Source organism: Equus asinus, chromosome 12 (assembly GCF_041296235.1).
Source record: "Equus asinus isolate D_3611 breed Donkey chromosome 12, EquAss-T2T_v2, whole genome shotgun sequence".
NCBI lineage: Eukaryota > Metazoa > Chordata > Mammalia > Perissodactyla > Equidae > Equus > Equus asinus.
Window position 1 is genome coordinate 55,957,719 of NC_091801.1, and position 25,439 is coordinate 55,983,157.

General features: G+C 39.9%; 1 protein-coding gene across 1 annotated transcript in view; it reads left to right on the top strand.

Moving 5' to 3' along the window:
• The first annotated feature begins 6,962 nt into the window (after positions 1–6,962).
• TRHR (thyrotropin releasing hormone receptor) overlaps positions 6,963–25,439 on the top strand; it is a 35,826-nt gene continuing 17,349 nt past the window's right edge. Inside the window, exons 1-2 of the mRNA XM_014840031.3 lie at positions 6,963–7,129; positions 7,652–8,525. Coding sequence (XP_014695517.1) covers positions 7,737–8,525 — 789 coding nt within the window. The 5' untranslated portion in view covers positions 6,963–7,129; positions 7,652–7,736. The remainder of the gene's footprint in view (positions 7,130–7,651; positions 8,526–25,439) is intronic.

Genomic DNA, 25,439 nt, shown 5'->3' on the forward strand with positions numbered 1-25,439 from the left:
TAACAGAAGTTTTATTCATAATAGCCAAAACGTGAAAATAATTGAAATGTCCACCAATAGGTGAATGTATAAACAAAATATGATCTATCCATATATCTATGCAGTGGAATACTATGCAGCAATGAAAGAGAACAGACCACTGATTCATGTAGCAAAATGGATAAATATAAAAAACATTGTGCTGATTTAAAGAAGCCAGACATGTAAGAGCACATACGGTATGATTCCACTTCTATGAAACTCTTCACAAGATAAACATAATCTAGAGAAGGAGAGCTCGACAGCATTTACCCGAACACAGAATTGTTGGGGGATAGAGAATTGACTGGAAAGGAACATAGGGAACATTTGAAGATGATGGAAGTTGTCTGTATCTTAATTGTCCTGGTGGCTACAAAGTTTTATGTATTTGTAAAAATTCGTAAAACTCTACACTTAAGTGAAATCTTTTTAATTCACATGAGTGGTACCTCAATAAAATTAATTTTTAAAAAGATGATATATACATATCTGGGAAGCAGTGCTTTTGTTTGTTTGTTTGTTTTTTAAGGAAGATTAGCCCTGAGCTAACATCTGCTGCCAATCCTCCTCTTTTTTTTTTGCTGAGGAAGACTGGCCCTGAGCTAACATCCATGCCCACCTTCCTCTACTTTATATGTGGGACACCTACCACAGCATGGCTTGCCAAGTGGTGCCATGTCTGCACCCGGATCCGAACCAGCGGACCATGGGCTGCTGAAGCAGAATGTGTGCACTTTGCTGCTCCAACAGGCCAGCCCCTGGGAAGCAGTGTTATTTGTCTGCATTTGTGTGTATGACACAATAAAAAAAAATAAGAACAGAAGAGGAACTGAAGGTCAAACACTAAGTTGATAGATTTAGTAAGCAAAAAAAACATTTTGTTGGTAAGGCCTTGCACAACTGTTCACGTAAGTATACATATTTGGATTTGAGATTCCTAGCATCCAGAGTAAAGAATAAAACATGATCAGTTTTGGGGGCTGGCCTGGTGGCATAGTGGTTGAGTTTGAGTACTACATTGCAGCGGCCCAGTGTTCACAGGTTCAGATCCCAGGTGCGGACATAGCATCACTCGTCAAGCCATGCTGTGGCAGCATCCCCCATAAAACAGAGGAAGATTGGCAAAGGATATTAGCTCAGGGCCAATCTTCCTAAAAAAAACAAGAAAACATATACATGATCAGCTTACAAAATTAAATTTTAGAATAACTTAATTACAGTAACATTTTTGGATTATATGATTTTTTAAAAATAAGTTTAGACAGTGTTTCCTAAAACATGCAATAAATCAAGATAAACCCAAGCTCAGAAGTGAGACGTTTTGATTAAAATTCCTGCTCTTTCATCTTTTGTGTAGATCTTGTCCAGTTACACTTTGGGGAAACTTTTGTAAATGGTGTTAACCCTTGTGGGACGTGTTTCACCTGACCAGATAACAGACGGTACCAACTGCAGAGGGGGAGGAGCTGTGTGTGTGTGTTTATACTTTTTCATTTTTAAATATTTTGAGGTAGAGTTCTACTGCACTTTGTTTTTAAATCTAAGATCCTATTTTCTCCACAAAAGTGGACACCAGGAAATATAAAAGGATATACAGTAGAGAAATAGGAAGGAAGGGCAGCTTGTACCCAAAATACACAATATTACTGTATGGCTTATTTTACCTTTCAGAGTAAACAAGATTTCATGCCTTTTCCAATAAGCACAAATACAACTTCATAATCCCATTACATAAAGTATTTTCCTTTGTTGATCAACAGCCAACAATTTTCTCTAGCTGTAAATTACAGCAAAAATGGACTTTGACATTTTTTCTATAAAGTTTGCCAAATGCCGCATTCTACTCCAGGCTCTGTGATGAAATTTACACCTGAACAGAGGAAATTGAAGGATCTTGAGCTCAGTATCTTGGTGACTCAGCATCAAATGCATTGACTTTGTTTTCTTCTTCCAGAACCCAGACCATATATCCCAATTGCAGTGACCAAGTCTTCGCCATAGTTTCTGAGTCTGAATCTTAACTGATAGATGACACCACACTCAGCAATTCAAAACCTAGAAACCTGCGTAGTTATACAACTTCTCTCAACAACAGAGTCTTATGCCAGCTTTCGGTTGCCAAAGTTTTCTGATGTTGTCACCTTTCTGAATCTTTCCAGGTTACTTGCATCCAGTTTATTTCACCTCCTTGGCCTTTCTGCTGCCTGGGCTACCACATATCACCAATCCCTCATTTCTAGAGACCAGCATTTGTTGGTGTAGCTCAGTGGTTCTTGACCATCATCGTACCTACCAAAGCTTAGGCTTCACTTCTTATTAGTCATTAAATAAGAATACCTGGGAGAGAGACCTAAGTATCTGTATTTTTAGAATCTCTCTGGATGATTCTGAAATTCAGCCAGGGATGAGAAGGCAGGGAATAGGGTGAGGCAAGGGAGGGTACAAAATTTAAGGGGCTCCAAAAAACCAGTAATCAAGACACAACATTAATGTACTATTTTTAAAAAATCAAATTGAATGCAAAATAATCCATAATAAGCAAAATATCAAAATTTTAAATAAAGGATCAGTACTTGGAGCCTGAGAAAATGGAAAATTCATAATATTGCTATTGTCTTTATTTAAAATTTTGATATTTTATTCATCAAAGACTTTTTGCATTAACTTTAATTTTTTAAAAATACTGCATTATATATTGATTACATTAATCGCTGAGGTTTTTTGGTGCCTCCTTAAATTTTGCCCTCTCCTCACCCTGGTCTGGATCCTGCAAACCACTGCGTCCTAGCTGGATGCTCTACACTTTCTCTGACCCTAGTGCTGCTTGCCTGTAGGGAGCATAGATATTCTCTTTCCCAACAATGCCCCAGCTGCCAAGCCAAGCTCCAGTTATGACAGCACAAGATAGAGAGTGATATACACTTAGGAGAAGAACAAGTCAATTGCTTTTATCGAGGGTCCCAATTTCTTTCTCAAGCCCTAGTCCAATCCTAGGAAACACACTGAAACCCAAAATATCTAGAAGGGCTAAACTAGCATGTACATTTTTGAAACTCTCTCTAGGTGATTCATCATTGCTCCCCACCTCCCACACCAAAACCATTGAACTAGATCATATCGTATAGTGTTACTCAAAGCATTGTCCACAAGCCAGGAGCATCAGCACTGCCAGGAGTTTACAGGAAATGCATAGACTCAGGTCCATCCTAGTGCTACCAAAACAGCAATTTGAGGACAGTTTTATCAAGGTTTTAACAAGCTCTCCAGGAGAATTAGATGCATGCTAAAGTTTGAGAAATGCTGATAGCATAAATAATCATCTGTCTACTGTGTCCATGAAAACCACTGGACAGCCACCTACTACCTAGTAGCTAAGATTCTCTAGAGATAAGAGTAGGGCTTGCCTGAATTCCTCTTGTGTAGAGACAGGCAGGCCCAGCAGGTGGCTATCATGTCAGCCACTGTGTCCCAGTGACAGAGACTTGGCCAAGCACATGGTTTCCTGGGGTAGCCAGGGAAGGGAAAGCCAGATACTGAGAGCATGCCATCTGATTGGGAATGCAAAGGCAGGGAAGCAGAAGTGCCAAATCTTCCCACCAGCTCAAGGGGCAAATCTGAGGCCAGACCCAAAAAAACAGTCTCAGCTAAGAGTCCAAGGACATTCTTATAAAGGAGCCTGTGAAGTCTGATGCTCGTTTTTATTGATGCTAGCCAAGTGGCACATAGTGACAAGGCCTGGCTGTAGGCATAAAGTCAGAGGAAACAGGGCAAGACTGAAGGTGGGCAAGAGAAGTGTGTGCAGCGTTTGGGGTTTGCCGTCTACACTGCCGTGGCCATGACTTACCAACCTTTTTTCAAAACGGATGCCACTGGACTTTCGCAAAGGCTGCATTTGTCCCAGTGAAAGGTAGTCAAAAGATATAAAAGCCACAGTTGGTTAGAACTTAAGATACTGTGAGAAAAAAATCTCAACCCAAATGTAAAGTTTATTCTAATTATACTCTATTTTTGTGCAGTTCTTTACACATAGGGAGCATTTATTAGATATTATCTGATTGAGGCTTACAAGTTAAAAAAAAACCTTACCTTATGAAATCATAGTTATTTTGAAAACATAATTTTGCAAAATGCATGAATTTGACTGAGAACAGATAAGACCATAGTGAACAGGCAAGTCTGAGATAATGAAGTCAGAAGTTGGGACTCTCCTGGGGGAGAGGAGGAGGAATCAAGGATGGTCTGAGTCAGAGCAGAAGGGAGGGCTCCTTACTAGAAAAGCTGCCTGGTGGTCATCAGTAGTTGTCTCAACAGCTCAAACTCCTCGTGGCCAAAGCAGGACCATAAAATTGCTCCCTTGCCCCCCAAAATCCTTGCCATTTTACACAGTTGGGCTTTATATATCCTATTATCTCCAGTCAGAATATATTCACTCTTGCCACGTACCAAAAGGAAACTACTTTTCTTCAAGACTATTCTAAGAGGTCACCTTGCCTCTGAAGCCCTCCCTGGTCCCTCAGTCCATTGCCCCCACCACCCATGAATGCCTTCCCCTCCACAACCTACAGCCTCTCAACATACATTTTTAGTGCATATCTCCATGTAACTGTTTATAACTGCTTCTCCCAATAGATCATAACCTATGTGAAGATAAAAATGAAATTGTATATACTAGGCGCCTGGTACATAGAAGAAGCTTAACAATTGTGTGCTAAAAGAATGCATAGAGACACAAAAAGGAGACTAAGGATGATGACCTCGCATAGTAATGCTGAGGAAGGTGATAAGAAAACATTTGTCATGGAGGTGGAATTGCCAGAGCAGATAACATTCTGGATGTTCTCTCCCCTCATCTTTACTACCCAAGTAGAAGACTTGAAGTAATGTCTTTTTAGGAGGCCTGAAAGCTAAAATCCTGGAGAGAATTAGAGGTTAAAGGGCCGTTATGAAGTATGACTTTTCAAGAGGTATTTTTGGTTGGAGGTGGTGGGGTTGAGATGGAGTAGGGAGGCAATGCCTTTACCTTAGAAAGCATTTTTCATTCCAAAATAAAGAAAACTAGGCAAGAAATGAGGTGTTCAGAGTAATCTCTGTCATGTAGGCCAGCAAGAGATGTAAAGTGGGCATCGATTGCCCAGTCTGCTAAACCATTTGGGAGAACAAAATAGAACAGGGGCAGAAATCCTACTCAGGGTAAAAGAATTTGCACTTCGCTGCTACCCTCCATTGTCTCTCTCAGGAACTCTCGTGTGATACAGAGGTCAAAACTCAAATGGCTACAGAGGCCAGGTATGTACAATTACTGAGTGAACTTGGCACGTGTGACAGATGAGAGGGAGGTAACATGGAGTGAGGAAAGTAAGAGAGGGCCCATCCTGTATCAAGGACCCTCACAAACTGCTACCTACAACCACTACTCAGCTTCGGATGGTAATTTCTAGGCAGGAATATGGGTCCATGATTGCCAGACCTTTCTAATTTTTATGAGAGGCAGAAATCCAGGTTTAGTATATAATTTCTCAATTTTGAAAGGTAGACAATAATCAAACTGTTTTAAATCACACTTGAGCCTACATTGTGCAGATCAAACAATACATGTCTGAAAGCTGAATCTGGGTCATAGCTCATCAATTTCTAACTTCAGATGATTTGGAAGAAGTAGATATTCAATTAGCCCTCCATGGTTCAGAGGGTAGAGTTCTCCAATATGATCCAGAACTTTGCCTTCGTCTCATTGTTATCCAGCCTTGAACATGGTTTTGATACCTCCAAGGTCCTGTAACTTCTCAAAATCTATTCTTTCACTGACATCTTGTAGAAGGATGAACATCTAACTTTCTTAAAATAGAGAAGTAACCAGTTCACCTTATAGGGAATTCAGTGAAGGGCTGGTTTTCTTCGTCATTTAGTAAAATACAAGTGGACAAACATTAACATTCGGTGGAGTCGGTTAGCGTCTGGAGAAAGGAGACATGTTTTCTGAGTTTCCATAAAAAAAGTATAAAGATTTGCCTACAGGCTCCTTTAGAGAATTAAAAATCAAGCTGAAGTGCACTTTTCTAAAAAAAAAAAGATGGGTCTATAAAGTTTTGTTTTGGAGATGTGGTACCAGAACGGCACTGGCCTAGACTTCTACTGGATGAGTTTTCACCTAGAAATAAATCGACAAGAACAATTGCTGGGCGGTACGTGTGGCTGGTGGTCCAGAAGATGGACGAAGAGGGAAGAGGCACCCAGAGCAGCCGGAGAAGCTCTATAAAGTGGTGCAGAGCCAGAGCTGAAAAGCAAACTTAACAGATCATATGCAGGTTTAAACTGATGTTCTTAGCTCAAACAGTTTTTAAAAAAAAATAATAATAATAATATCTTTATAAGCCTCAGAAGATTGCAGCTGAAATAGTTTAAAATCAATTTTATCTCATTTTCTCTTCATGTAATATGAGAAGAGGGAGCCACTTTTACTGATTTGCTGGAGAAGTGGCTCGGGGTTTCCATAGTAGAGAAAGAAGTTGATTTCAGCTCAGACAGATATTTCAAGCTTCGAGGGACTGGAAGTCTGGACTGAGAAGGATTTACTCTCCCCAAAGTCCTATTAAACAGGGAGTGGACCTATATTTCAGGGTCCCTCAATACTGGGGTTCCTGCAGAACTTACACTATAAGCACCTGCAAGACCAGCTGCCTCTGGACCTCTTGCTTGTGATTTTCAGCCTTCCAGATTGAGGGCTGTATCATCAGCACCTTTAAAAGTCAATCCTTCAAGGGGAGAGAATTAAGCATCAGTGAAGACTGGCATTTGTGAGTGTGAGCGTGCGTGAATATGTGTCTGTGTGTGAGAGAGCGAGCGAGCCAGAGCGCGCGTTCTCATTAGGGGACGATCTATGATTTGACAGCCTCACGGCTGCTGCTCCTGCTGCTGCTGCTGCGGCTGTATGGTCTGTCATCAGTTGCAAAGGGCTGCGAGGGTTTAGAGGAACTGCAGCTCTGAAGACTGAGCACTGCTCAGTGGCCTCGCTCTTAAGTTAAGTGGAGGAGGTTTTCTCCAGGATTGGAAACTTGGACTTATTACTGCTTCATCCACCCGGAAAAGCAGGCAGCGCTACAGAGGAAAGGTAAGAGGCGAAATGGCTCTCTATAGAGCTTGTAGGGCAGGGGGCACGGGGAGAGGCAGCAAAGGGATCTCCCCCTCTGGAAACAAAGGTGGCAAAGGCTAAATGCCTACCCAGCTGGATCTTTGAGCCTCTTGGCTTTTCCCCTGGTGCCTTTTTCTTCTTTATCATACTTTTCCCAAGCATCTGAGAGATTTCTTTGTATTTATTTTTCAGTTAGCAGTTATGGTTTAGTTTTTCCCATTGGACACTCTTTCAAAACAGGGAGCTTTTTCTGTTTCTCTTTTCTTAAGCGTTTTTCTCCATTAAGAGGAAACGGGTCCCTCTTATCATAAGCTAGTCAAAACAGTTACTCCATCCCACACTAGAACTGCAATAAAAGGAGTTTTCAGAAGTACTTGTGAGCCCTAGTACTGCAGAAAACTAGGAGGTGAAAGGAGAGGATGTGAGAATTACCTGTAAGTGACTGTGAGTTGATCTGAAATGGTGACACTGTGAATGAACGTGGACTGTACCTCTTCACAGGGAGACAGAAGCACTGTGATAAAGGCAGGGCACTGGAAAGAAGATGTTCTAAGAAGTGTTTTAGAGAAACTTCAAGCCCCTGAAGATGGAAAACGAGACAGTAAGTGAACTGAACCAAACCCAGCTCCAGCCACGGGCAGTCATGGCCCTAGAATACCAAGTGGTCACCATCCTACTTGTGCTCATTATTTGTGGTCTGGGCATCGTGGGCAACATCATGGTGGTCCTGGTGGTCATGAGAACCAAGCACATGAGGACACCCACAAACTGCTACCTGGTGAGTCTGGCAGTAGCCGATCTCATGGTCCTGGTGGCTGCAGGCCTCCCCAACATAACAGACAGTATCTACGGTTCCTGGGTCTATGGCTATGTTGGATGCCTCTGCATTACTTACCTCCAGTACTTGGGCATCAATGCATCCTCTTGTTCAATCACAGCCTTTACCATTGAGAGGTACATAGCGATCTGTCACCCCATCAAAGCCCAGTTTCTCTGCACATTTTCCAGAGCCAAAAAGATCATCATCTTTGTCTGGGCTTTCACATCCATTTACTGTATGCTCTGGTTCTTCTTGCTGGATCTCAATATTAGCACCTACAAAGATGCTATTGTGGTGTCCTGTGGCTACAAGATCTCCAGGAATTACTACTCACCTATTTACCTAATGGATTTTGGTGTCTTTTATGTTGTGCCGATGATCCTGGCCACTGTCCTCTATGGGTTCATAGCTAGGATCCTCTTCTTAAACCCCATTCCTTCAGATCCTAAAGAAAACTCTAAGACATGGAAAAATGACTCAACCCATAAGAACAAGAATTTGAATTCAAAAACCTCTAATAGAGGTTTCAACAGCACAGTATCTTCAAGGAAGCAGGTAAGCAAATCTGAACCTCCAAGTCCACAGAGGAAATGTGGGATAGAGCTCCTTGTGAGATGGGATCAGCTTTGCCCTGCTTAGCTGATGTCAAAACCAAAATACAATCGTGCAAATGTTTCACAGTGTCAGCTTCTGCTTTACATATTAAATTCATCTCTAAAGCAACTGAAGATCTAAAAATAGCTGGGGAAAATTTGATGTCACATCATGGGCAGGTCCCGGTTCAGGTGCTATTAAGATATAAGGAAATAGAAGCAGAAACTCTAGAAGTTCACTTTTATAATGTTTGTGCTTCTCTAGAAAATACTACCAAAATATTTAGACCATTTCTGGCTTCTGTAGGGAGCAGCTGGGTATCTTTAAGAGTTATATTGCATGAAAAAGATTTAACAAGGTAGTTTGAGAAAAGATGAGTCAAAACAATAATGAAACTTTTCTTACCATTCATTCTATAGTTGCTCACAACTGAGACACCTAACTGAGAGGCGTTCCTGGACTTAGTTTTTAAACTTAGTGGAGAAAGATTCCACCACCCTCTCCCCCAGCTCTCTACACAGTGCCCCGCATGCAGAAGCTAAAAATGCACTGTGCTCAGGAAATGTTTTGACAAAAAGGCTAACAGCAAGCTCAATTTCTTACAAGAAATGATTGATTTTTTAAAATGCCTGTTTTTCCCGCTAAGCATAACTAAAACATCTCTTTATGCTTTCAGGTCACCTGAATATCCATGCGGTTACAGTTAAACAATGGTTTTACTAGTAAATGAAGTGCAGCTTTGATACAGTAGATATGGTGTATAAGACAATATAGGAACAAAATATTTTTATATCAATATAAATTGTCGATATTTATGCAATCTAAGTTGATCTAAGTTACTTATGAACTTAACTTTCAGTTCCTTTTCCTTCTTTGCCAAACAGAATAAACACACGGTAAACATTTATTCTCAAAGCTGAAAAAGAAAACTTGAAATCAACAATACTGGCTCTTTCAAATGAGTTGAAATTTCTTTTCTTTTTTTTTTAACTACAGGGAATACAGTTATTCCTATGTGCATAAGTAGAAACTGAGTCTACTTTTTAAATTATGCATATGGACCATCCACACTGACCCTTCCTAAACTCTAGGTAGCTGATATGTGAAGAATTGTAATTGGACATTTAGCCACACAGTGAAATAAGCTACTAATCAATGTAGGCATTTTAGCTATGCATGAAATGAATAATGGACTGCAATGAAAAAGAAATATATATCTCATTTTAAATGATACTGTGATACTTGATTTATATAAGGTTTTCTACTAAAGATACCTGGATGATAGAAAGGGAAGGTCTGAGCAAGCATTGCCAGCTCTTAGATTTCTGTGGATCTAGCAGTGCTACCTAATACAAGGCATATTTGGCCATCTATTACCCAGAACTTGGCTAAAGGAAATTTAGAGAGATCTATTGGCCATTTGCCAAGACAAACATTAACAAGTACAATAAGAGAGTAAAGAATGTATAGATCTCAATTAGAGCCCAAACATGGGTTAATGTCTGCAGCAAAGGTCAGCAAGTAAATTCATTCATTAGACTCCAATATAAATTCTTGTGATAAATTCTACAAACTTGTTTGTCTGGTCTAACGTGCTTCCTTTCAATTACAATCATTACTACCTATCAGCATTAATAATGTGCTTTAGACTGCTAATTGTGTTACATGTTCACAGTCATTTCAAAGCTGTTACAGATAGGCTGTCTTTATAGAGGCTGTGTAGTAAAAGAAAAAGCCAAAGATTTGGCTCCAAACAACCCTGGGCTTTTAAATGCCTGGGTTCAAATCAAGCTTTGGATAAGCAGAACTCTCTGAGCCTCAGTTTCCCCATCTATATGAAGATAAATATCAAATCCAGGGTTGGTGTGAAGGTTCAATGAAATATCTTATGAAAGACACCTAAAATGGCGTGGTGATTAACACTTGAGTGTTAATTATTCTCTTTCTTAGTTTTTTAATATGTCGACAAGTGTAAGGGAAATACAGATTTATCTTTAAAATATACGTTCACCATTTAAACAAAGATTATTTGCTGAACAGGTGTGTATATGGTATAGCAACTTCTCTAAGGAACTTTTTAATCATTAGGGCAATTGTAAATGTATTCAGAGCATTTGGGGCCATCACTGTCAGTTAGCAGCAGGAACCAGGGATGCCAAATGTCCTGAAATGTGCAAGACAGTCCTGCACAATAAATGCCCTGTTACAAATGCCAATAACACCCTCATCGAGAAACATGAGATGACACATAATTCAGTAAGAGTGCATTTAAGTAATATGTCATGTAATTCAGTCTTGATAATAGATAGAATGAGACTTCAGAGAAAAGAAAGGACATTATGGGGCTAGAGGGATCAAAGAAGTCTTCGTGGAAGAGGTGGTATTTGAGAAGGCTCTGGAAAGATGGGGATAATTTGGAAAGTAAAAGTCAAGAGGGACAGAACTTCACACAGAAAAGATGTGGCTGGAATGAGAATGGTAAGGGGTTGTAGAGAAGGCAAGGAGGGGCACGTAGAGTGGGGTTTTTATGGTATGGAATGACTTGGTTGACTAAAACGAATGATGTATTTGAGGGAGCAGTAAAAGGTAAGATTGGATTGATAGAAGTGTGTGTGTGTGTGTGTGTGTGAGAGAGAGAGAGAGAGAGAGAGAGAGAGAGAGAGAGAAAGAGAGAGAGAGAAATAGAGAAAGGGCCGTGGAGGAATCCAACCATGAGACAGAACTTAGTGTGGAAGCAACAGAGACAGTGAGTGGTGAGCAGGGAGCAGCAATGAGTAATGTGGTGTTTCGGTAACAAATCCGACAGTTGTGGAGAAGGCATATTTGGAGGGTGAGGGACTGGTGGCAGAAAGACCACTTTGGAAGTTGTTGGTAGTGATTCAGACATAAGGTATTAACATTCCTAGCAGGAGAATTTAAAGTAAGGTGTGAATCAGAGAGATGTTTCAAATAAAGGGTAAGATATGAACAGATTCGAGACAAAGGATGAAGAGAGGACAATTCAGCGTGGCACATGTGTTCTCAGTCTAGAAGAACAGTAGTGCCCCTGATGAATGGGAATTATAGACATAAAGGGGAGCCAAGCTCATCCCAAATCAGAGGCACTAGATCTGGCTTTTTCCTCTTCTGAGATAGTTCTTTTCTTAAATCTTCTAAAGGTTCAAACTTCCACTTCCTATAACCCAAAGACTTCTCTGTTAATGTTTTCTCTGCATTCTTTTTCTTTCAGGCAAGTTTAATTTACATTTTAATAAATATTCTGTCTGAGCCAGGACTTTCTAACCAAGTTTTTAAAGTCAAGTGTGCATAGCCTAAAAGAACTACATTTAAAAAGGAAATACAAGAGCATTTGTATGTAAGGGACAAATTATTTTTGTCCCTTTTTTGTTTGTTTGTTTTTAACTTTTATCCCCTTTTCAGAAAATCCAGGCCAGAATCTTTTTCTTCCTATGATTCAGAGATTCAATTGTATTTTAGGAAGCCAACTAAATATTTGGTAAATTCAATGAAATAAATTACTCAAACTAATGGCTTGGAATTGTGTAGACAAAAGAATTATCTGATTGACTGAATCTTTTGCTTTATAATTGATTATTTTGATATTGAGGAGACACCATTTAAATTGTCACCTTTGTCACTTTCAGCTCTGTCTACACAGTGCCAAAAGATTCTCTCAGTTCCATCAATTCAGGTGTTCAGCATTGTGTAGATAAAATCTCTCTACTATTGATTGTAGATTTCAAAGGAATTGATTGGATTTTTTGGTATTTTGGGGGCACAGAAACATCTTGGTAAAAGACTAGAATGTGAACAAACACATTCAATTCAAATATTTGCTTTCTGCAGGATGCAGGGTGTGCAAAATATTTTACAGATCAGGCTACCAGTTTTGCTTTCAGTTGAGTCACACTCTAATGTACTTTTCTTTTCTTACAGTATAACTGGTGGCAAAATTGTGGGACATAGTCCAAATCAAAGCACCAAAAGTTTATGGCAAAATTTTCATTATGGGTTTTATTTGACCAAACAAGCCTTTAAAATACCAAACAGTCTTTGTTTCCATAAACTTCTAAAAGCCTTCTACCTTACTAGAGGAATGTTGGCAGCCCAGGAAACAATAGCAGTTTTCCTTTTTAAAGCCATACACGCCTTTTGTTGTTGTTGCTATTGACAATATGAAAGTAATCATGCGTATTATGGAAAACACAGAAAACTAGGAATAAGAAAAAAGGCATCCCTTACCCCACCTGTCAAAATCACAATTTATTATCATTTAGTTATATTCTTTTTCTTATGTTTTCACTTAATCTTTTGTATATAATTATAGTCAAATATATATGTAATTTTATATCCTGCTTTCACACAAAATGTTGAAATTAATATTCTCGAGAAGAATAGCACAAACCAAAAGAAAATGGATAAGATTGTGAGTCAGTTTCTCTCACCCTCAGTTTTCTCATCAATAAAATGGGAATAGCAATTACGCATAGAGTTGTTGTTCAAATCGAATGAGACACACTAGACAAAATTCATCTTTTCTCTCCTCCCACCTGTTCCATCAGCTGCGCTACCCTCACTCCTATCCTTCTCAGAGATCTCCATCCCCCTAGGCCACCTCCTATCTCTCTCTTAAGCAATCTCCGGTAATATGACGTGCTCATGAAAATCAAGAACATGGATAAAGAAAAGGCTTAAATGTGTCTTTTCTCTTCTCCTCCTGCCTCCCTCCAACTCCTGCTTCAAATGCTATTTACTTTGCAATGAAGAAATCGTGAACAAGGAAAAACCTTTAAGACACGAAGGAAAGGAGGCATAATGGTGGAATGTCAGACAGTAGGGCTGATATTTAGGAGCATAAGTCCCTCAAGTTGTGTGGGTAGCTGAATCAGTGATTAACCTTACAAGGCAAATTAATGATACTAAACTTTTCAGCATTAGACCTAAATCAGAGGTTTCTCAAGTTCACTGGGACTGTTTACATAGTGTTCTCACAGGCTCATCTTCCATTTCTAATTGTTTTATTTGTTATACTTGTCTGGGTTCAACCATATCCTTAATAGTATAAAGTCCTCTAAGTTGGAAAAAAAGTACAATTTTTGTCACTTAGCACACAGATGTCTAAGTGCACCATCATATTTTTATCATTAAAGAATAGCTTTCCATTTTGCAATCTGCATCCTGTATAAGGAAAGACTACACATCCCATAAATTGACTAAGGGACAATCCTCTGCAGTTAAGTGCTTTGTGTCCTTTAGTTAGATGAACACACATTGTTCATTTTCAATTTTATACTTTCAGCTTTGAGCCATAATTTTGCCAGTAGAGAAAAATAAAGTTTTTATACGTCTCCACTCCTATAGAATTCTCAATTTGGCCACACAAAAAAAGACCTTAAAGTCACTTCAGCTTGAATGACAAACTATTTTATACTTTTTCATAGTGCCTCTTCTGAATTCTTCAAACTGCAAACAGATATTCCAAGTTGCAGACAGGTGAAGGCTGGGCTGTAACTATGCTCTCAGTCACCTTTATTCTTTTTTTATAAGTTTGGGGTAAAGTGCAAGGTATAAAGCTAGAGCTAGGTCAACATTAAACAAAATTTTGCAGTCAGTCATTTTATAATCAATATCCTCCTCGATTTAATGAAACATTCACTCATAGTCCAAAAACAGCTAGCACTGTCCTAGGTGTGGAGGCTACAGGGATATAGAAAGATAAACTCTGTGTCTTCAAGGAGCTCACTGTTGGCCATGTACACAAACAATCCTGAGCAGACCATTATGTTCTATATAGAGGACATAGCATCAGTGAGGAGAGAAGCAAAATGGGGGAGATGAAGGAAGGCTTTGTGGAGTACATGGGCCTGTAAATGTGGGCATAATGTCTAAGAGCCACAATAAGGACACAGGGAGAAAAGGAAGAAAGACAGTTCAACACAAAGAGAGGATAGGAGATGACTGGGCACAAACAGGGAGAGAAGAGTCTAGCATTGCAGAAGTGGGGTGACGGAAGGAAACTGTCAAGTGACTGTAGTCCTACTACCTCTAACTCCTGTCTCTCCTCCTCAGCCCTGCCCTTTGTCATTCTATCTACTTTTATCCATACCCATGGTTACAGCTACCACCTGTGAGTCTCCAGTACACAGCTCTAGCTAAGACATTTCCTTATCCATAGACTTAGTTGAGTTCAGACATCATATAAGAACATCAAATCCGATATGTGTACAATTAAACCCCATATTTTCCCTCATAAACCTCTACCTCATTTTTCCCTCCTATTTTAGGTTCCCAAACCGGAAATCTGAGGGGCCTTCTAAGTGCCTAGCTGTACTACACACCCACCCCCAAAACCTCAGCATTAGCCAAATCCTAGTGCTTCTAGCTCATAACTCTCATATCTGACCTACTCCACTCACACCACATTGTCCTTGTCCACCGTTGCTCACCTGCTCTATTTGAGTACACAGCTCACCAACTGCTCCAACTCCCATTGTACTCGCCCCCAAATCATTCTGCACATTGCTTAGTAAGAGATCTCTCTAACTCACAGATATGTTGTCAAGATGATGTTTATAGTTCCCTGAGGCCTAGCATTCAAACTCTTTGGCATAACAAACAAGATCCTGGCTCCTTCCTATGTTTTCAGCTCATCTCTTGTGGCTCTCCTAAATTACACTTGATGCTCCAGTAATACTGAATTATGTGTAGTTCTCTGAACTTGCTGTGTTATCTCAGCTAGAACACCCTTCATTTGGCAAACTCCCAATTATCTTCCAAGTCTGAGAACAAATGATGCTCCCACAAACTGCATCAAGCCTTCCCTGAACTTCTCAGGCAGATTCATATAGCTGAATGCCTACCTATAACTATGTATGTTAGGTGTTCTATCTATGTTTCCATAGTACTTTGCATATACGTCTGGTTTAGTCGTTCTTAAGTATCGTGATTGCTAGCCTGTCTGCCTTCCCACTACCACCAACATCTTTAAGAGTAGGGCCCTGTATGCCCAGTGCCCTCAGCACCACATCTAGCATATAGCAGCCTCCCAAAAGTGTGTGTATGCAGTCACGTGTTAGAGCCAAATGGTACAGGCTTTGCAAGAGCAGGTTATTAGAATCTCTTCCCAATTCTGCATTCAGTGACATCACATTGGTTGCTTAAAATTGGCATGGTTGGAGTTTCTGACGCCACAGAAATCAGCAAATATGACAATTCAGTCCTTCCACCATTTTCGTGGAGAGCCAACTGTTAAATATTTATCAGCACACTTCTGTGTATGTGTGTGTGTGTATCATATATAATTTTACACATAAAAAATGAAAGTCTAAAAGAATACATGCATGCACACTTCAGGGGCTCAGTCAATTCCAACACTCTATTTTGCTCCTTGAAAAATTATTGTTTATTTATGCCATATCCTTCTCCAATTTTAATTAAAATTTCCTTGTCTTTTATTGGATCTCTTTTGAATTCCTGAGTAGCCAAACCAGCCACTAGCTAGTATGATGGTAAGTTTGTTAGTAGATGAGACATTTTAGGAAGATTTCTTCCTTCCTGACGGGACAGGCTGACTTAAAAACAATGGCAGACTCAAATAACAATTTGCCTTTATACAAAATCCTGTTGGCTCTCCAACGAGCCTTTAAAATGCCATCCACAATGAGAGAACTTCGTTAGACAGAACGGGCAGAGATAGCAACTCAGGGAAGGAAAACAATGTGAGAAGAGATGAGAATAAATGTACTTGAGTGCTCCTATGTGACCAATTTTCCTAAAACAATTTGCACACAGCATCTTCTTTCAAAAAGAAGTATCTCCAATCTCCTCTTACTGGTTTTCAAAACCCTCTAAAATCTGACCTTTTCATCATTTTTCTGGCTTTGCTCATCCATTATTTCTTTAATTCAATAAACAATTATTCAGCACCAATTTCATGCCAGGCATTGCTCTGGAGAACCAACAATAGCCACTATCTTATGGAACTTTCAGTAAAATACAACAGATGGCTATTAAAAAGCAATTGGAAAATCCAAGGTTAGACTGTACATTGTGCAGAAGAGGCAACAAGGAAGGAGTAAACACTGTACTTAAGGCTGGAGATCAAGTCCCCAGCAGAGTAAGAGGCACTTCCACTCTTAAACAATGAGTAGGCATTCACCAGGCCATCATGAAAAACAGGTAGTCATTTATGTAACCAAGTCGAACCCAGGGTAAAACCATGGAAGGCCCTGCATGTCATCTGAGGGCATCTGAACTTGATTCTGAGGCACCAGAAAACCATTGAAGGTTTCTAACAATGAGAGTGGCAAATAGGGTTTGACTTTGGGAACTTTGCTCATAAAATTGCACAATGAAGCCAGCCCAGAACCAGGGAAACAGAAATGAGTCCACTGCGACCCAGGTAAGAAGCAGAGATGGCTTGAGTTAGGAGATAACAGGAGGGAAGACTGGGAAGGGATATATATATGAGTTAAATCAGTGAGATTTAACTACTACTTTGGCAGATAAAGAAGAGAGAAGTTCCTAAAGGGAGTCTCAGATTCTGAGCTGGGGTGACTGGACAGGCAGTGGTGTTATTAAGCATGGCACAGAATACAAGAGGAAGAGCAGTCTCATCTATATTTATTCCTGGCCCATAGATTCAGGTGTTTTGCACCAGATTCTCCCACACATACCAAGCTCATTTATACTTTGCAACCCTGCTTATGCAATTTTTTCCCACATGTAAAACCCTCGTCACTCTTGACACTTCTCCACCAACAAGCAAAGCTCAAACTCCCAATTCAGGCTGCAGTTAGATCAACAGGTCCCATATGTTGAACATATGCTGGAAGGCAGATGAGCATGAGCTCTAGAGTCAAGAAAACATAAGTTCAAATCCCAGCTCTTCTACTTATTATCTCTATAACTCCGGATAAGTTATTTTACTTCTTGATACTTCCATTTGTTCATATGTAAAATGGGATACTAATGATACCCACTCATAGGGTTGCCGTGAGGGAATGCCTACTATATAATAAGTACTCAATAATTCTTATTTATTATATTTAAATTATATATTAGGGGCTGGCCCGGTGGCACAGTCGTTAAGTTCGCAAGTTCTGCTTCTCTGAGGCCCGGGGTGCGCTGGTTCGGATCCCGGGTGCGGATATGGCACTGCTTGGCACACCATGCTGTGGTAGGTGTCCCACATATAAAGTAGAGGAAGATGGGAATGGATGTTAGCTCAGGGCCAGGCTTCCTCAGCAAAAAGAGGAGAACTGGCAGTAGTTAGCTCAGGGCTAATCTTCCTCAAAAGAAAAAATTATACATTATATTTAAAATGTCATTTTTTCCCTCCTTATGCATGAAATAGCAGAAACGTAGAATAGTAATTCTTTGCTGAAGAAGACAAAGTTTAGAGGTTATAATAGAGGTAGATCTTCCAGGGTCATCTAAAAGCCTATTTGTAAGATCGAGTTAGTAAATACTTCTTGAGCTCATACTATGAGCTCGAGAAAAATACCATAAGTACAAAACAAAATCACACACATAACGGAAGCTAAGTGTTATTGACTTTTTATTATGTGGTCTGTACTGTTCTAAGCGTTTTACATGAACTAATTCAATAAACCCTCACAGCATTCATAGGAAGTAGGAACTAATTTAGAAGAGAATTTGGAAACTTAGGGATGCTAAGTGACCTCCTCTGTGTCACACAGTTAGGTGTAACAAAAAGAGGATTTGAACTCAACACTCCTGCTCCACAGTTTATATAATATCAACCACAAGGGCAAGAGAAAATCAAATAAAGGTGAAATTGGTGGAGGTTAAAGTAAGTTTCCTGGAGCTGGTAAGATGAAGAGGTCTAGATGTTTGGGGAGGGTTAGTTAGACAATGAGAGAGGACAGCTCATTCTAGATAAAGGAGGGTGAAGGGAAGGATTTATACAACAGAATTATCAACATGAGAAAAAAGGCCAGGGTTTAAAAGTCCATGTTCCGTCTGAGGAACAGTGATGAGATTAGCCAGATGTGAGCCAAAGGTTCATAGGAGGGAGACATGGGAAATAAATCTGAAGGAGATACAGGCTGGGGCTGGATCAATGAGGCTGGGAAACCAAGCACAGGATCACCACTACCACCTGTCTTCTCAGGTCCCTCATCATGCTATTGAGCAAAGCCAGGGAAAAGTCACATGCCATAGAGAGCACATACTTCACCCTTGGAGTTTCCATTCCAATGGGCCCTCAACGACATCTGTCTATCCATTTACAGGGCCATAATCACTTCTCCCTTTTCATGCCTTACGTGCCTTTTTTGAAACTCCCTACTCTCCTCAAGTCTCTATACCTGGAATGTTTTTCCTCTGAAATCCCTCCCACATCCAACCTCTCCTTCCATTCTATTTCTTCTTCTCCAGTCTCATCCTTTTGTCTCTGCACTGTAGACAAAATCATATTCATGCATACTGGGACATTTATGATCTGCCCCCTGCTTACTTTCCCAAACTCATCTTCTCCCTGTCCCCAACATACCATTCTACAAGCAGTTTCCTCAACTGGCCACATCCTATCACGCCTCCAAGCCAGCGGGCATGCTCCCCCAGCCTCAAGCAGTCTGCAGACCCTCATTTGACGTGTTACTTCTAATCTACCCTGTCTGGGTCACCCCTGAGATCAGGCCTTCCTGACCTCCACTGGCAGGGTGTGGTGTTTCTCCCTTCCCTTTGTAGCACTTTGTTCTTGCATCTGTACAGCATACCATGTTGCTGTAGTCACACGTAGACATTGTGCAAATGTCTCTCCTATCAGATGCTGCATCCCACAATGGCAGAAACGTTATCCTGCTCATTTTTGTGTCCACAGTGTCATGGTGCCTAGGGACATGTTGATAAATGACCAAACTAATAAAGACAGGATACAAAGGAAGAAGCAGGAGGAAAGGATCAAATATGACTCTAAAGTTTTTTTCAGGAGATTGAAAATGGTGGAATTGTTCAAAGACATGTTGAGGGAGAGATCTTAAACTGTCAGAAATCTTCAGTTAAGAAGAGGATTTGGAAATCTTAGATGGTAAGTGAGTGGTCCCGATCAGATATGTGAATCTGGGAATCATTAAAATAATAGAAAGGTGTGACCAAGGTTGAATTTAAAAAGAGGGAAGGACAGACCAGCAAATACTGAGTTCTGGAGGAATCTTTACATTTAGGAGGCTAGAAGAAGACTGGAGTCTTTGCTAGAGATAAAGACCTATTTACCTCTCTTGGAACATGGCCAGAGGGCCAAAGACAGAGTTTCAGTGAATGCTCCCAGTTGGAAGGGAAAGTAAAGAAAGAAGAATGAGCAAGGAGAGAGAGAAGGCTCAGTTAAAAGAATAAGAGGATTGAATATATTCCTTGATGAGTATGTTCATCCATCATTCAACAAATACATTCTGTGTTAAACTTTAAACAGCAAATAACTCTACAAACAGAAAATATGAAAAAAGCAAAAATGCTTATATATAAGCCATTAAAATCTGTTTTCTTTTCAAAGTGAAAAAAATAATAAGTGGGTTTATGTAAAACTGAGAAGACATAGCCTTGCCTCTAGAGTGAAACAGCTCTTCAGAGCTGCATGGGAGGCACAGGAGAACTTGGACAAACTAAAAATTAAATTAGCTCTGAAAATTAAATGAGGCTGAATACATGCGCACATGAAATAGGATGAATAATGTAAAATATATGACAGTCATATTTAGTTGAAATAAAAGCAGGTAACATTCTTTTGGAAAAGAAAATACTGCGACCTTTCATAATAACACTGGGGACTTTTGACCATACCCCTTGGATAGATTGCCTGAACATAATTGTATAGTAGCTGTAAGTAAAGCATCTTATGCCTCTCCATGCTGTACCTTTGTTGTTTGAGTTTTATGGGGATTTATGACTGTGGAAGAATTCGGCATATTTTCTGCAGGCAGCAGCTCTTAGCTTAGAAAATAAAAAAATGACTCAGTGACTGAGGTGGCAACATCGGGGGAGCGAGAGAGGACAGAGGCAGGGTAAATGCAGAGTACTCCGTGAATTTTTAAAGATCATTTATAAAGTCAAGTGACTCAAGCCCCCAGCAACGTGCAGGACTGACACCTCGTGATGTTTCCTCTGATACGAGTTGGGATTTGTGACTGATTCGAACTTGGCAAACATTTGAAAGATTATGCACACAGAAAATCTGGGTGGGAGAGGGTGGGAGAAAAGAGTGCACTGAGATATTTTCTGCTCTACCAGGAAAAATAGGAATAGCCTCAGGTTCAGAGTGAATCTACAGGAGAAATATTTAACTAGAGATTATAAAATGCTAGGATGGACCACCAGGCATTTGTTTATGAATCGATTAGACAGCTCTCTGAATAAGTTAAGAGCAACCAAGTCAATACTTTTGTATAAACAACTGCTGTGCACATTGCAGTTGCTATCATGGAATTAAAGATGGCCTTGCTAAGTTATTACAGTCCATTCCAGTGCATTATCATATGGAATGGGAAAATAGTGAAAGTAAGGATGGATTTGCACCTACTCATCTATGTTTTCATTGGAAACCTCTATATATGAGGCACTGCGTTAGACAGTAGGACACACAAATGAACAAGACAAAGTACTTGCTCACAAATTAGACTGATTACAGTCTAATCAGAAAAACAGGAAAATAAGCTAATAATTAAAGCTGTAAAGAAATGAGTTATTGTGGGAAAAAGCACAGATTAGTGTTACCTGACCTAGATGGCTTGGGAAGAGGTGGGGACCAGAAAGGCCTTCTGGAAAAGAGGACTCCTAAACTAAGCCTTGCAAATTAATAGAAGTTTTGTAGGTGAGGAAGGAAAGGAAGAGGGTTTGTGCAGTGGGAACTATACAGGTGAAGGCCAGGAGTCCAGAAAGAACACGATCAGTCCAGAGACCTGCAAGTGGCTCAGTAAGGCTGAGCAACAAAAGATGAGACGAAGGAGGTAAGCAGGGACGAGGAAAGAAAGTCTTAATCTAGGATATCGTGGGATTTGGACAATATTCTAAAGGCTATGGAAGTCATTAGTAGATTGCAAGGCAAGGTATATCGTAATCAGATTTATGCTTGAGGAAGATGACTGTTTTCACTGTAGGCAAAGGATTGGACCAAAGTCAAGGACTTTAGTTAGGAGAGTGATGCAACAATATGGGCAAGATAATCTGAATAATTCTGCAAAGGCCTAACATGATAAGGTAAATAGCAATAAGAATAGAAAGAAATAGATAAGTTTGGGATAGAATCAATAGACTTGGTGTGAGTAGATGGATGTGCAGAAATGGGGAGAGAAAGGAGTCAAAGGTAACTCACTAGAACCATTGAGATAGTGGTGTGAGAATTGAGAGCCTGCATTCTGGAATCTCATGCCCTGAGGTGAGAGCCAGTGTTGGCCACTGAATATGTGATGTGAGCACATTAATTTGACTCAGTTTGCAAAAAGGATGCTGTAAAAAGGATGCTAATAATAGTATCAATCTCTCAAGGTGGTTATTAGGATTTAAAACAAAAATCCATACAGAGTACTGTGCATGGTGCCTGGAACATGGAAATAATCAATGTTAGCTATTTTTATTATTATTGGATAGTGTAATTTGCCTAAATGAGGACAATTAGTGGAGGAAGACATTTCAGTAGGGTGAGCATGTTAAGGTCAGTTTTGCCCATGTTGTATCTGAAGTGTCTATAGAACACAAGGGTACAGTTAGAAATATAGAATTCGAGCTCAGAAGAAACATCTGGCCTGGAGAAACAGATGTGGGAGCAGTCAGTATACAAATGGTTTGTTGAAGACTCTGGAGTAGACTGATTATTGAAGGAAATTTTGTGGCATAGAAAAGAAACACTGAAGTAGGTACAATTCTGGGGAGAATGGGATGAAGAGCTTGCAAAATAAACAGAAAGAACTGCCAGAGAGGGAGGGGGGAAACTAGGAGAGAGTAGAGACACAAAAACCAAAGGAAAACTTTCAATAGTGGTCAATAGAAAGAGGTAAAGATAAGAACTGAAAAAGCACCCCAAACAGGCATTGGTAACCTTGAGTGCAGTTTCCCTGAAGTGTGGGAGGGAATAGATTGGATTTTATGGAGCTGGAGGATAAATTGATGGGGGGAATACTGGAAAGCAAGTAAGAGTAGAAAGTTGTTTCTACAAACTTGATTATGAGAGAGAGAGAACAGTAATGACAGGGAGAAATAAAGCAGAGTATTTTTGTTGTTTTATTTTGTTTTACTTCTTAAGACAGAAGAAACCCAAGCCTGTTTAAATCCTGATGGGAAAGAGCTAGGAGTGGGAGGAATTACTAGTAGATACACAAGCAAGACTCAGTACTGATAGGGCACTGTTCCCGAGGAGGCAAGAAGCAATACCATCATGAGCATAGGCAAAGTGAGGACCTTGGAAAGGAAAAGGAGCATCTTTCTTTTCTTGCCAGCAGGGGTTGTGTGTTTCACTGATCCATTTGCAGCACCTGGCACCGTAACTGGCACATAAAAGTATCCAATAAAGGTCAAATAAATAAATGAATTAAAGAAGGAGTAAGATACAAGGAAAAGAGATAAGGATGATCACGGTTGCAGACCAATTTTAGGTTATGAGGCAGGAAGCAGTGAGCTCTCACAAGCTGGTCTCTATTTTCTCAGTGAAATAGAATGGAAAGTCATAGAATGAGAATGAGGAGGGCATGGCAGAGAGAAGGGACACAAATAGAAGCATGACAGTTCATTATGGGAAATGGGAAAGGTAGATGACAGGTAGAATGATAACAGGATTAAGTCCCATTCATGTTTAGAAAAGATGAACTGGTGCAGTATTACAAGTGATCTGAATTTCTTAGTGACATCTAAACACTTTGCAGTGGGCTTGTTCTGGGACTTATTCCCAATAAACATCTTTTCAAGCCAATTAGGAAAACGCATCCCTTTGTTTGAAGAATCAGAGGGACTGATCCCGAAGGTCTTTACACATGGTGTCCTATTTAGACGAGCCATTGCATTGTCCTCAAGCTTGTTTCTTTTTCTCTTGCAGCAACTGACACACCCATAAACAGTACAATTTCACATTTAGCACTTCTTTCTCCTTCTCTGAGTCAAGGATCTTATGATAAAAGGCCAGACTGGATCCAATTTGATGCATTACCACAGGGCAGAGATTTCTACATTTGCCAAAAAGTTCCCTCTGAACCCTGCCTCCAAAGCAATGAAGCCAGGTGCCTCAGTAAATTCCTTACTCAAAAACATTGTGAACTAGACCAGTTTACGGGCAATCACTCTGTCCTCACCATCTTGAGCCCAGCCTCTCTTTTTTCAGCATCTCCAGTTGATACGTTTGGTGTTAACAGTCTGTTTTTCCTTCCCCCAAACATCTTGGCTTTTTCCACTTTATCTTTGAAAGATTCTGGAAACACACGTGAAAGCAATTAGTCTTGTGACAAAAGCAACACACTCCTTTTTGTACGCAGTTCTTGAGTTGACTTTGCTACTGACTATCTCAAAAAAGAATGGTATCATGAGATAGAAATATTATTAACAAACAGGGATTGACACAGTCAAGGGTGCTTGACTCTTCTCATTCGTATACAAGCATACTGGGGTTTTGTGCCTCCCCAAGACCCTTGAGAAATAAAGGCAAAAGCCAGAGAGGCTCCACGTAATAACATTTTCTTATCAGTGCACCACTCTTCACCCTTCAGCATCACACAAAATGTTTGTTTATTCTTTAGGGAGCTCTCCCAACTCAAGGAGTCTGTGCCAGGCACTTAAAATCCAATGCAGACCCAAAATTCAGACAGGTGGAAAACAGCTATTATTGAGCATGGCTTTTAAGCTAATGAATAACAATTTCTGTTGTTGGCCCCTCCCCAACTCCACCCATTTCCTCGGAATAGCTAATCAAGAGAGCTTATTAAACCACATCAGGCTTATTGTCCCCATCTTAAACATGTTTCAAAATCATTTAAAATAGACAGTTATCCAGGCATTTACCACAAGTAGAAAAAGCAGTCTTGAATTTTTTTTTTAAATCATGAAGACAGAGGCACCAAAAAAAAAAAACTCATGTTCCTATTACCCCCAGTTAGTCAAAAGACAGAAACTTCTGAGCTGTGACAGTATGAATTATTTTCTAAAATGATTTTGAATAGTCATTAAGAGTTCTTGGTAGAATTTAAGGAAGGTACACTAATTTTTACAAACTGATACCTAAACATAAGCCCACATTCAGACAATGCTGCTGTCTTTTAAAGAGTTACAGAGTAAAGCTATTATAATTAGAATCTTATTTATTTGGTAAGGTCACCTTTCTGCTTCAGCTAAACTGACCCAATGTGGTCTCAATATTAAGGATAGAATCAAGGTATTCAGTAACACTGAGGAATACAAAGTATTCTCTCAAAAACACCAATAATTTATCATAAAGATAACTTGAAGTACAATGATTAACAAGGATAAAATTCACAAAACCATTTTTCCCTAAAGAGAAACAGAAGTGTCTGCTTTCGGAAGTAAAGCATCTTGGTAACTGTTGTACAGTAGTGCGAGGGGAAATGCTCTGCACCAGAGCCTCTGGAACAAGTCATGATTTCCTTATACACTAACTAGCCAGTATTTCGTATAGATGCCACATTTATGGTCATCATAAAGGCTTAACATATTATATCTTAGTAATGTAATGTGAATTTATCAACTTTCATTTCACTCCAAACTCCCTGAGGAGTGAGACCATTTCCCCTCGAGTAGCAGAAGCACATTCCAACACAAATTCTACAGGGGAGGCAACACTGCCCATTCTCTAGAAGTATGGAGAGTTTTGAAAATTCCAAGAGATTCTTACAACCCTCTTCAAAGCCCCTGCCCCCCTTC